General features: G+C 29.6%; 1 protein-coding gene across 5 annotated transcripts in view; it reads right to left on the reverse strand.

The window, feature by feature from the left end:
* The window catches only part of NOVA1 (NOVA alternative splicing regulator 1), a 141,111-nt gene that overhangs the window by 20,544 nt on the left and 106,989 nt on the right, over positions 1-13,578 (reverse strand). For 3 of the 5 annotated variants that reach the window (XM_033108642.1, XM_033108648.1, XM_033108646.1), the window contains 2 exons: positions 12,875-13,041; positions 2,557-2,628 (listed from right to left, as the gene is read on the reverse strand). In XM_033108642.1, coding sequence (XP_032964533.1) covers positions 2,557-2,628; positions 12,875-13,041 — 239 coding nt within the window. The remainder of the gene's footprint in view (positions 1-2,556; positions 2,629-12,874; positions 13,042-13,578) is intronic. The other 2 variants (XM_033108643.1, XM_033108647.1) reach the window with 1 other exon arrangement.

A 13,578-nucleotide genomic window follows, 5' to 3' on the forward strand; every position in this document is an offset into this window, starting at 1 on the left:
CTTTTTATTTTTGGGTTTTCTGAATATTAACAGTCCCTTGTTTCTTTTTATCATATTAGTTTGTAACATAGAGAAATTTTGGAAATAGAACTCAATCATAACTCATTTAGCTATTATTGATTACAATAACAAATCGTTGTCTGGATGTATTTTATATTGGTTTATATAAATTCACATGAAAAAAGCTTATGGTTACTTTTAACAGCAGAGGGTATCATATTAGCTAGAACACATAAATAATAATTTTTAATCTAAAACGGAAAGTTCTGGGTTTGTACCATTTCTTCCAGTTATAAAATTAGAGACATATCTACTAAATTGTTGGGTAAGAATAAAGCAAACTTAACCCAGTAATAAAAGTTATTGTCTTACAGGTTTAAAAGTCTATTTTAATTACGGAGAGGTTAAGATTATCATATTAGAACCAATTTTTCATCTTGGTTACCCTTACAGATCTAAGTCAATACAGGATAGTGAAGCTGATTTAATTAGGGCTATGCACAAGAAAAACAACTGAGCTATCTATCTAAAGTCTGAATGAACAGCAAGAACCAAATTACCTTCTAACAACATGAGTAGACTCTATTGGGAAATACTGTAGGCAATAAAATAATTACGAACTACTAATAACATCAAGATGGATGATAACTACAATTCCTTCAATGAGTTTAAGGATTTTGTTTTATTCCTCTTTATTTTGCCTCATGTTACCTAGGAGATACTATGCTTGTTTGTACAAGAACAGAAGAAAACTGAGTATAAGTAAAATACGTTTAATAAATATAATTGAGTATAGTGGACAGAGTATAAAACCACAAACGACTTATTATATCATGTTAAAAAAGTAATAAATAGACTTGGCAGAGGTGGATGTAGTAACATATCTAGACGGTAAAAATATTAATAAACTTCAACATACAATTACCTTTTTTTAAGAAATCATTTTATAAAAATTCATGTTCATGTAAAATAAATGAAAGAAAATAAAATCTAACTTCACAGGCAAAATTATTGAGATGGATTTTCTTTCTAGAGCCAGGATTTTTTACTTTTTACATTGAGAAAAAAACATTAGTTTTGTTTTTATTACAGTTGTACTCATTTGTCTTGTTTTGTTTGGAAAAGAAAGAATGATGACGTACAAGAGAAATATCAAAAACATAAAGTCAGTTGTTTTCCCAATAGTTTTCTATATCGTGTAAATGATAAGGTATGTAAAGTGAAAATGTATATACACTTTTTAACTTCATGCATCAATAATACAAGCTTGGTTTTCACTTTATATAGTACCATTTCTTTCAAAGAGAAGTGCTGGGTTTCATCACTAGAGATGTGTGCTTTTTAAACCAATTTATTGGGGCTAAAATGTGAGCACTATAAAGTTTTTTTGTCTGAAGGGAATGCTACTGTGTAAAATAAAAATCAAGCTCCTATTATAAAATAAAATATTGTTAGTTTTGCTTCCAGTTATTATTTCAAAAATTTTCCTAGGTTGCAAAAGTATTAGAATCAATAAATGGGCAGAAGAATTCTGATAGTCTTATATTAGATCATATGCAAAAGGCACAGTTACTATATTTAACAAATATAGTTAAAAATTAATTTATTAGTCAACCCTATGAAAAACATATTAAAAAGATAAGCTCTTATTTAATATTTAAATAATCCCATAAGGCCTTGTATTAATAAAAAAGTGAAAATATTAAAAGAAAATAACATTTCTCACCTAAATGAAGCTCAACTCAGACAATATGAAAACATATTTAATCATTTTAATAAATATATCTTTTCAACATTGTAAAGTTACAGTATGGCTCTGAATTACATAAAATATTTAAATGATTTCCTTAAATGTGCCAAAAAATAACCACATTTTTGAAGAATGACCTACAAATATTCAGTACCAAAACAATCATCAAATCAAACTCATAAGATATATTTCTAAATGCAGTTTGCCATTCCAGCAAAGAAAATGCTACTATTGAATTCTAAGAAAATATAATTTCCTGAATTGTTAAACAGCATTAAAATGATCACAAATACCAATTTTCAGTTTCTTTTAGACTGCTAGAAATGCTTTTCATCCAAAATTTAAAACTGTTTACATAGTAAGGAATGTCTGAAATAAACAAATAAAAATGCATTCACTTTTAAAGATATACCTTTGCTCAATAAGTCATATTTATACATTTATTTTTTACATATATGATATTCTTAACTTATATACCAAGAATCCTATTCAGAAACACTCAAGGAGATTATAAACACCAACTCTATAAATAACCCTTGGAGCTCCAAAAAGTCATCATAATTTTAAAGGGAAAATCCAAAATTCTAATAGTCTACCATCTGCGTATATTTTTATCTAAAGTTAAAAAAAAATGCATATAAATTTTCAGAAATAACTGATATTTCTTCCTCAGGTTATTTGGAATCTGATCATGGTGCACACATGTGAATGAACGAACACATCCTTAACCCACCAGTATCTTTTTCTCCAGTGTGCAGGCAATCACCCGTGAAAAGTATGGTGTAGATGACAGGATGATACTGTACCTGATTAGCTCTGGAGGTGGTCATGGGATCAGATGGAGAGGACTTGGTGGTAGTTGGGGAAGATGGCAATGTCTGGGAACAAAGCAGTTCAGGAGCAAATCAACCTTTATAAGCCTTAAACTGATTATTTAAATAAAACAAAATAAAATAAAATGTAATATAACGAGAACAAAATCCTATGAACAATTTTTTCTCCTATTCATTCAAATTTAATGGAATTTAAGATCAATTAAATAACTAATGCATGTAAATTCGCATGCATAAGCATGTAAAAATAAATTCATGACTTGAAATCATGATGGTGACTGATAAAAATTCACATGAGTATTAAAGGTATCCTGACCATATTCATGAATAGTAGTCTCTTTTCTTTCCCTTTTTTCTTGGGGGAAAAGAGATGTCAAACAAAAATTCAAGAAATTCAATGAGTAAAACTGAAAGAGTCATTGTCCTATCAATGAATACAGTCGGGGACTGGAAGAAGTGGTGAAATGAAGTTTACTTTGGCATAAAATTATCCACCTACTTAATGTGCTGAACATCACCAACAAGTTGATTCCACATGAATTTAGGGATCCATACTTAAAAGCAATTAAATTTGCAGTTCTGAGTTCTTAAAATCACATTATCTTCTAAATATTAATTTTTAATTAATTTAGAGCCCGTCTGAAAATGTAAACATTAGCTTCATATTAATAAACAAGTAAGTAATAGCATTTTAACAAACTTTCATAATATTTTCATCATTCATGCTAAACACTAAAAATTTACTATAGATGAAGGGTGAAATATGTTGTAGCATCATCAGCCTGTGTTGAAAATAAGCACAAAAGTATTAGGAATCGTATTTATTGTCCACTTCACTTCTAAACACATATACACACTATATATAAAATGTTTTATGACAGCATAACATACTTGTTGAATAATTCATCAAAATATTTTAAAAACTTCTCATGTCTAAAAGAGTAAACTTATAAAGTGTAAAATGTTAAGATTTCTTTTCTTTTTAAAAAAGTATATTTTCACTCGGCAAATAGAATTACTTAAATAGTACCCTCAATAGATAATATTTCTTAATAGGTGAAATGGGGTAGTTTTATAGTATAGATACAATTCTACATGAACGTTATGTTTTATATTAATATATACCCATCAAAATTACTCAGATATGAGCAAAAGCATAACTTTAAAGGTTCAGCAGTGTCAGGAAAAGTAGGTGAAATTACTTAATATAGCCATATTTGTGCATTTAAAATGCAAAAGTTCTAATCTGGGTAGAATAAAGCAGTTAAGAGTAAAAGAAAGAATAAGAAATTCACAGGCTCCTGCTTAACTCACTGTTCTCCAATAACAAAGTATCAGGTCATGTTTTAAATAGTCTACTCCTCGGGTGATTCCTAGTTCTTCCTAAATTAAAACCTTAGATACTTTGAGGAAAACTAGACAATGCTGAGTCATATCAAGATTTTTGTTATATCATATTTAAAAGGGGGAAGGGAGCTACATTCAGATGTAAAACTTCATAAAAGAAGGAAAAATCTTCAAATCCTTTGTTTTATATTTTTGTTCTTTGTAATCAATTCCTGTCATTTCTCAAGAGAGAGTTGAATTTTCAGTCATTAAAAATTGCCCTAATATTCTTTTTTCCTTGCAACACTATACTGGGACATATGCTATTGACTTCATGCTACTACTATACATACTATGACTTGAACAGTAAAGATTTTATTTTCCCATCTCTGAGTACAATTGTTATTGCAGAGAATTCCTGTGAATAGTTAGCAAACATTTAAAAATCTCCTTTGTACTAATCCTATCCTAATGATGAGATTGCTGACTAAGTAGATGTGAAATAAATCTGGAGGCCATTTCTCCCAATATAGGTTAGACTCCAAGTTCACTGACCTAGGTTTATGAACCCAGCACAAGGTTTGTGTGTTGTGGTTTTTTATTTCCATCAGAGTAAAATCAACCTGAAGTACCACAGGTTCACTATGACATCCACCTTGCCCTGGATATGAATTCTCAACAAGGTCTGAAATACTGCGGAGAACTATGTGGAGAAAGTAATAATATCAGTGTCTCCAAATTTGTAGTCACTTAGATTAATAGTATCTTCTATTCAATACTTTTGTTTTTGTTTGGCATATACATGAAATATTGGGCATGTATTATTAGTAATTGATACAACTCATATTCATCAACATTGTCCTTAATGATTTTGATGCCGTTTCTTTCCCACAGAAATAAAAACAATTTTAATCTTCTGGGACAATATTAATATGTTTAAAATCATTAAAGATTTGATTATTAAACACTATAAGAAATTACAGTTTAATATTTTAAATAAATAAGTGAAAATTATATGCTTGGGCTTCAAGGGATAAGATTGTCAAAACATTAGATTATCTCTAAATATATTTTCTTGGTTTAAATTCCTAAAATAATAAACATGCAATGAAATGAACATGTAATGAGTTTTCTAGCTATCTATTTTCATATAGATACTTTTTTAAAACTCAGTCTCCTACCTCTACAAATTAACATACCAATAAGGAGATTTCAGAAAGCTTGCATTTCAGGTCCTTTTTAAAATACTAGCTGCAAAAACTGATCTAGTAAATGTAATGCCTTTAATTTAAAAGTTTCTATTGATTAATGAATCAGCTTTGATAGTTGTTCTCAACCACACAGATAAGTAGAACAGAAAAATCCTTGAGAAATATTTCAATGTACAGTATGTTTGTTTCCCTAATATTTTATAAACAAAATCTTAACTCCTATTTACTATGCAGACTTTGAGTTTAGTGGTTTCAAGTTAAAAAGCATTTAGTAAAATTTCTAATATATATCATGAAGATGTAATTAAATCTCCATATAGCAACAAAGGACATATGCCTCTAAAAAAATTTTTTTTTACATTTATCAAGTGATTATGAAGGGCACATTATTTAAGCACAATTTTACCTTTAACACAGAAAATAATATTGTTGTTTACATGAATTGAATGGCTGTTTAAGGATTCTGCTTTAAACACAGAAGGATGAATTACTGCAGAAAAATTTGAAGTAGTTTATAATTTTAAAATAGTGGATTCTTTGGAATATAGTTTTTAAAAATTCAAGTTAACAATAGGCATTAGTTAAACGTACATATAACTAGGTTTTTGAGACTAAGAATTAAAAAGTAACTACAAATCATAAGATGCATTCTTGTTAACAAATGTCAGTTTTGCTGGACCAGAGAATATTAATATAAATAAACTCTATAATAAATACAATTTACCTTCAAGCAAATCTACAGTAATGGACTGTCAAGAACCTCTGATATTTATAGGTATAGTGAAAACAGCAATGAACAATAAATTTCAATCGTAATTTGGAATCTATTACTAGCTGAGTAATATCACTTAAGTAATCACCTTTCCAAACCTGTTTCTTGTTCTGTTAAATAAATCTGTATACTGCTCTATAAAAAATAATGGGTAAAATATTTAAATATGTAATTTTTGTGTTTGGTTTTTCATTCTGACAAGTCTCTTCCCCTCCCACCAATGTCTAAAGTATTGGGACTCACTTGGCCCTAACATAAACTTGTGTTGTCCAATATCAACAGGTCTTTCACAATTTCTTATTCCACAGTTTAGTTTCGTCATAATTGCTATTCTACACGTTATTCTTCTCTTCAATAATTCAATATATTTTATCTTTCAACTTGGTATTCTTTATTACTTGAAAGAAATCATGACTTCCCAGAATGAGCTGCTTCATCTACTGCAACAGACTTCATCACAACTTTTTTCAGTTTTCCAAATCATTTTGCCCCCATCGTCTCCTTCTTTTCATTGCAGAAAAACTTGTGATCTCCTATTTGGACTCCTAATTTTCATTGACTAGGATCTTAACACCCTATATTGTATCTTTCCACCACTCCTGAGTCATTTCGCTTCCTCACTAATCTCATCTGCAATTTCTATGCCTTTTTAAGCTCCTTTTTTTCTTTAACATAAGCCTTTCCCTCTTGATTCGCAGGAGTTATGTGAATCTCTCTGATCTAACTTGTATTTGTCTCCTTTGTACATCCAAAACTTCAAATCAGCAGTTTCCACACTTCACACAACTTTTTCTCTTACCTAACCAGCCTCTTTACCTTTAGTAGATAATATTATTAGGAAATAATGGCTTGCTCTCACCATGTGATTGAAACTAACTTTTAAAATCTCCAATGATTTCCTATTTAAAAAAATAGTTACTTATTCTCATAATTTGTCTCTGGGTATTTGATTGTCTTTAGCCTCTTTCCTCATCCTTATTTTCTCACAGGAAAGGTTACTCACTTCCCTTATGATTTACAAAGCACACTTACGAGAAAGCAGGTATAGCTCTACTCAGTTAATACTCAAAATATCCTTATGAAATAGATCACTATTACCATCCCATGTTACAGGTAAAGAGGTTGAGGTACAGAGAAGCAGAAACAACTTGCCCAAAGGTACATAGTTGGTATGTTAAAGGGCCAGGATTTGAACCCTAGCAGTCCTACTCCAGATCCTATGCACTTACTATAATATAATGCCTCTGACTTAATTCTTCTGATAACTGCTTCTTTAGTTCATTTGTTTGCTTTTTCTCTCTCCTACAAGAAGGTGCAAGTGAAATTATCTCCTCTATTGAAGTCAAGAATCTATATTTTCAGTTTTAAATTCTCGCCTATGCTTCTATCAAAGACTACTTCAAGAAAAAAAGGATACTATTTACAATTCAACTTTCCTGAAACAAACAAAATATTATCTCAAATAGGTGCCTGACTAAAATTCATTTGTTTGTTTTCAGGCTTCACCATTCTTCTAGGCTCAAAACCATGCATAGTCCTTTTTTTATTCTCTCTTTACCATTTTAGATATAGAAAAAAGTCAGTCTCAAAAGCTTACAAATTTTACTTTGAATTATCTTTTAACTTCAAGCATTTGTCTCAATTTTCATCACCAAATGAGAGATTAAGTGTTCATTATCTTGTTCTTAAAATATTACCTCGTCTCTTAACTTCATCCTGATTAGAAGATATTCTACCTAAAAAGGTTTTCTTCTTAGAGAAACTTATTCAAGACTTTGAAAAGTCCCAAAAGAGAAATCTATTGGATTTTGTTTAACCAGATTACTCAAACTTGGAGGCCATATAGCCCAGTGTTAAGGTAATTACCAGTTGCATTTCCTTGGGTAAGTCACTCAATTCCTCTAAGGATCAGCTTCCATAAGTATAACATGGACTCTGTACCTGTTTCATAGTATTCCTGTGAGAATGGATGGAACGTGATAATATATGCAAAATGCATAGCATAATGGCTGGCACAGAAACAGATTAAGCAATGTGTGTGTGTGTGTGTGTGTGTGTGTGTGTGTGTGTATACCATATATACCCGAAAATAAGACCTAGCTGGACAATCAGCTCTAATGCATCTTTTGGAGCAAAAATTAATATAAGAGCCGTACTATATATTATATTATATTTTATATTATATAAGACCCAGTCTTATATTGCAGTAAAATAAGACTGTGTCTTATATTAATTTTTGCTCCAAAAGATGCATTAGAGCTGACTGTCTGGCTAGGTCTTATTTTTGGGAAAACATGGTAAATATGTAACCATTATTACTGATCCTCATCCTTGACCATAAAACTTTTTTTTTGCCTGACAAAGATGAACATCCCTTGGATTTGTGTTACATAAGCTTTAGAAAATATTATCTCGCAGACTTTCAAATCTAAAGACCTGCATAGTAGAGCAATTGGCTAATTAATGGTCATAGTTCTCATTTTCTCTTACCAATAGCTGTATCTACAAGCACCCTAAGATTCTCTATGGATTTTTAGCACAGAGGAGAACAAAATGCAGAAGTACCTCCTTTTTTCCATAAACTTCCAGAGAAATTAAAGGTGCTCTTTTGGGAAATATCAGGAAGAATCTGTAGTCTGTAGGAAGCCCGTCAGCCAGATATCCCTGCCTGGCTAATATTATTTCCTCTAAACTCCAACACAATTGTTCCATTTCTATCAAGATAGTTTCCTTACTATTCAATAATTATGGTACCTTTTTCCTCAAATCCGCATTGTTTCACATGCCTAAAATAAGCTTTTTTCTTTCTTCTCCTCTAATTAGACAATTCTTATACAATCTTCAAGGTTCAGTTAAAGTGTTCACCTATTTTTCAAGATCACATGTTACTAGCCTACATTTCTTTCACACTGTGACCTATTATAGTACATTGTTTGTATTATAGTTTTGGTATATAAGTACAATTTTATAAATTATTTTAAGCATTTATGATCTCTCATAAACTAGTTTTAGAGAACAAGGTTTACAATTTAATACATTTTGCCACTCACTAAGAAGGTATTTAATAAATTCATGGTTGAATGACTGAATAATGAACTAACAAATTATGTACTATTTTGCCAATTTTTCATGACGAAAATAAAATTCTTTGGGCTAAATGAGACTTTCAACATCTTAATTTTTGTTTTTTTAAATACAAGAGAATTCTTTACACATCTATAACCACTTCTTAATGTAGCTTTTCTTGAAAGCTACACTTGAGCCAGAAAGGAAAGAAGTTGCTGAAAATATGTAATAGATAAAGGAAGTTAACAAATGTTAACTATATTACTGATTTGTGGTTTCAACCATGTTTGGGGGTTCATTATATAGACTCATTATGTATAAACTCTCATACTTAGAGGGGGAATTGAGGGACTTACAACAAGAGGAAAAGTTTCAATAACTTTTCCCCATGGGGTTACCATGGGGGAAAAAAGGTATAAAGCTCAAAACATAAAAAGGTGGAAATGGAAACATATATATCAAATAACCTGGGCTAAGAAGTGCTCCAAGAATGAGTTCAGAGCTTGTAGGCAAACAAGGTCTAAATTATTTGAAGAATATTGAATGTCTCTGCTTTTTGTGTGTCCTAAAACTAAGAAATAGTATGTTCATGTAGCAATGAATTTGTTTAATTTTGGTTTTTGGCTCTCGTTTCATATCTGTTTCTTAGTATATTGTTTTGTAAAATGAGCACAGTGGTATTATGCATCTCATGGTTGTCTCCTGATGTTAAGGTTATAGAACAGAGGTTGTAATATTTTGATTATTCAACAAATATTATTGTCATTTTTGAATATATAAAATATGAGAGTCCCTTTGTATTAGCAAATAAATATTTGTTTTAAATAAAAAAAAGAACAACACATTTGAGAATTAAGACTTGAGTATTTCAGAGCAGCTAATATCTGAAATTGGGAGAAAGGCTCTCACACTAGAGTTCATCATCCCACTATCTGAGGGACTTGCAAGACCGCTACGCGTTACTTTCCTAAGAAACTATTCTACTTTGGGAATTGATTCAGTGAAGTAAGGGTAGGTTTCATTTGGGTAGAGTATGGCGGTTCATGCAATTTATTCAGCTACCAATTGTATCTAGATTGTGTCATTCAGAATATAGTATTTTATTAAAAGTCCATAATATATGGTGTACAATTATAACTTTTAAAGCAAGTTTTATTTGTTTAGAAGTAACTCTGACTCACTATTTTAAGTCCAAGTTACATATAAATTAGATAGTTTTGCAAGAAAAACCTTAAAATTATCAATCATAAAACCAATAGACAAGTAATAACAAATACTAAGAAAATCTATAATTTCATATTCAACATGAATTCATTTCTACGCAAAAGTTACATTTTCTAGCTCCAGCATTTTTTTAAACTAATTTTTTTTCTTTGCAAAGTCTTAAATAAAAGAAAATTCTTAAAAAAAAAATGTTTTATTAAAGAAAGTATTTTTAAAAATTTACTTCAGGACTGAAGTCCAAAGCAAATGTAAATGCTATGTTCTCAGTTAAGGGAAGGACCACCATTCTAAAAGACAACTTATTATGATTCTATGTATTAAAATGAAAGACATAAACATCACATGAAATATGTTTTCTAGTGGAAAGTTATTTATTTTAGACACTGTTTTATACTGGATAACCAGCATAATTCTTCAGAAATAAAATCGTGGTTATTTAAATTTATACACCTGAATTGCTATTTAGAGAATGGCCCTACAGAAAGTCTTATATTGGTAAAATAAGATACCTAGGAAGTTACAGAATCCTAAACTTAGAGCATAAAAAAACTCTGCTGATCCCTAATATCTTAGAAACATGTTCATTCTCTCTTCCAGATTTTTCAAGTAAATTTTTCAATTTTCACTTTTAAAAGAAAGTGTTCAAGTGTTAAATATATTGCTCTCAGACTTAGTGTACTTTTGATAAATCTTTTTAAATGATACTGTATTTCACATACATTTATTACATGAAAATATTAAATAATCAACAATAATTTTAATTCCATGAATATCTGCAAGGCTTACAATGAATGCAAATACACAAAAGTAAATCAATCACTATTTTTTAACACTTATCTTGAATTTAAATAATATCATCAGAAAAAGGCAAATAAAAAATAAACAAAATGTTTTTAAATTCTGGTTTTCATAAATCTATACTGGCATTGGATATATGGTAGCCTACAAAATCATATTGCCATAGAGAACATTGATTCAGAGACCATTGCTTGATGGTACTAGCTATTTATTATTACAAAAATAATAAAAAATAATTCATATCATTGCCCTGAATATATTGCCAGTGAAACCACATTGTATGTTTTATTACTTAAAAAAAAAATAAAAATCAAGATGTTTACCCCATCCCTAAATGCTTGAACTTTCTCACATAAGTTATACTAAAAGAAAAAGAAGAACAGGTTGGATTAAGGCAGAAAGTCAACAGACCCTACACTTAAGTGCTAATTCTGTAAATTCTTAACCCCTGGTGATTTGAACCTTGAGGTCTTTAACTAAACTCATAGTTCTAGAATCTAGATAGAGTCATGGTGATCATTTCCCAAAGTATCAGTTTTAAAAATATTCTTTGTATCCACCTAGCACAGATAGAACAAACATTTCAAAACTATAAATGTCTTTAAAGAATAAAAGAATCTACTGATGTTTGTAGCTTTAAAATATTTACATTCTGTCACGTATAAAATAAAAGCTACTTCCTTGAAAAATTGTGAAGGGTATGTAAATCAAACCATTTTGACAGTGACTAAGAGGATAAAATGAATGATTTTATATGGAATAAAAACTACCTGTTCATAATTTAAACATGGAAGGATATTTTTAAAGACAATTAACAGATAATTGAATTTAGCCTATAATTTAAAATATATTGCCTAATTAGTAATTTCTACGTTTGTATTTGATTAGTCAACCTTATATTTATCTATATTATCAGTAAAATTATAATAGATTCATAACATTGTTTAGTATAAAATATATTTTTCAATTCAGAAACATGAAATTAATAAGATTATGAACTACATTTCAAATTTAATACAGTAATATAAATATTTTGTGAATTAAGAATGATACATTTCTTTTGAAAGCATAGTCTATTAATAATATCACCAATTAAGTAGTTATAAAAGGGCAAATGCAGAAACAATAATTATAAACATAAAGTATAAAATAAATTTGAGAATTTAAAAGTTCATGAGAAGAATCCACCTTATTTAATATTAAAAAATATATTTTTTTCCTATATCATGTCAGCCATTATTGACTCTTAAAAACTCACACTGTCTTTTATCAAGTAAAATTTCTGTTACAGAAAATCCCACACGTTAAAAATGAACACTGGCCTTTTATGATATATATGTATACGTATATACATATATATTACACAAGTTATACAGAATATAATAGCTTATTTGTAACAAAGAATTGTTTGCTTGTACAAAAAATATACATATTTGTTGATAAAAAATATTTAATCTGACAAATTAACAAAAGGAGCTTAAGTGTAAAACAATTATACTGAAGACTAATACTAAAAATACGGTACTTGAAATTTTGAGGATATAGTTTCATTTCAATTTTTGTATTTATATAAAAAGTGATATAATTTTAAATAGATTAAATTCCTATCAATTATCAAATTTGTGTCTACAAATTTTCTAAAGAGCAATCATAAAAGAAATAGAGTCACATAATTGCTCCACTGAGTTAGCATTAATTAATGAATAATTCAATCAATCGATAAATGAACTGATCAATCTTAGGAAGAGACTCTTTAACAAATAAATGACAACTTTATGTTTTAAGTATGCTTGGGAAAAAAAAAAACTATATGCTAAGACTTTAAGGCTTCTTTTATAAAGTATTCATACTATGCTGCAGATATTTCTCTTTGATTTCCCAACTAAACACTCACTTGTTTGATGCGATCTGGATTAACGGTGGTCTGGGGTTGTAGAATGCTGACTGGTTCTGTCTTGGCCACATTTTGGGGCATTTCTCGAATTTTTTCTGCAATAAATCCATGAACTGCATTCAGTGCTTCAACTGTTCCCTGGATCAAGCACACTCGTTCAGTAGTACCTGTGGATAAAGATTCAAAAAAGCTCTGAAAAAAGGATGATATAATAATGCCAATAAAATAACATAAAGTGTAGAACTCTAAATTAATTTGAAATATTACAACTAAACCAAACCATGAATACATGTTTCTTTTACTCATTCTTTCCTAATTGTCTAAAAACAGCCTTTGGATTCTAGCAGGGCCAGAGATCCTGAGTTCTGTGCCTATCACTCATTCATTGACTAAGAGGATAAAACGAAAGATTTTATATGGAACATTTAGAAAAGGACTTAGGGTTAAAAACTGTTAACACACAAAAGAAGATTTATGGAGCCAGCTTTCAAAGAGCATACTCTTAAGGGTGAAAAACAGACACTAAGGCAAATTATAAGACAATATGATGTGAAAAATAATGGAGATACCGACATGGATGGCATATACAGATAGTCTACAGTAAACAGAGCATTTAAATCGGTAGGGAGAGAGAGTTTTGAAAAGTTTATATAGTAGGTAAATTTCTGATTTTCTACCACCCTCTATTCACTTACCCTGCTCTT

This window comes from Rhinolophus ferrumequinum, chromosome 6 (assembly GCF_004115265.2).
Source record: "Rhinolophus ferrumequinum isolate MPI-CBG mRhiFer1 chromosome 6, mRhiFer1_v1.p, whole genome shotgun sequence".
Taxonomy (NCBI): domain Eukaryota; kingdom Metazoa; phylum Chordata; class Mammalia; order Chiroptera; family Rhinolophidae; genus Rhinolophus; species Rhinolophus ferrumequinum.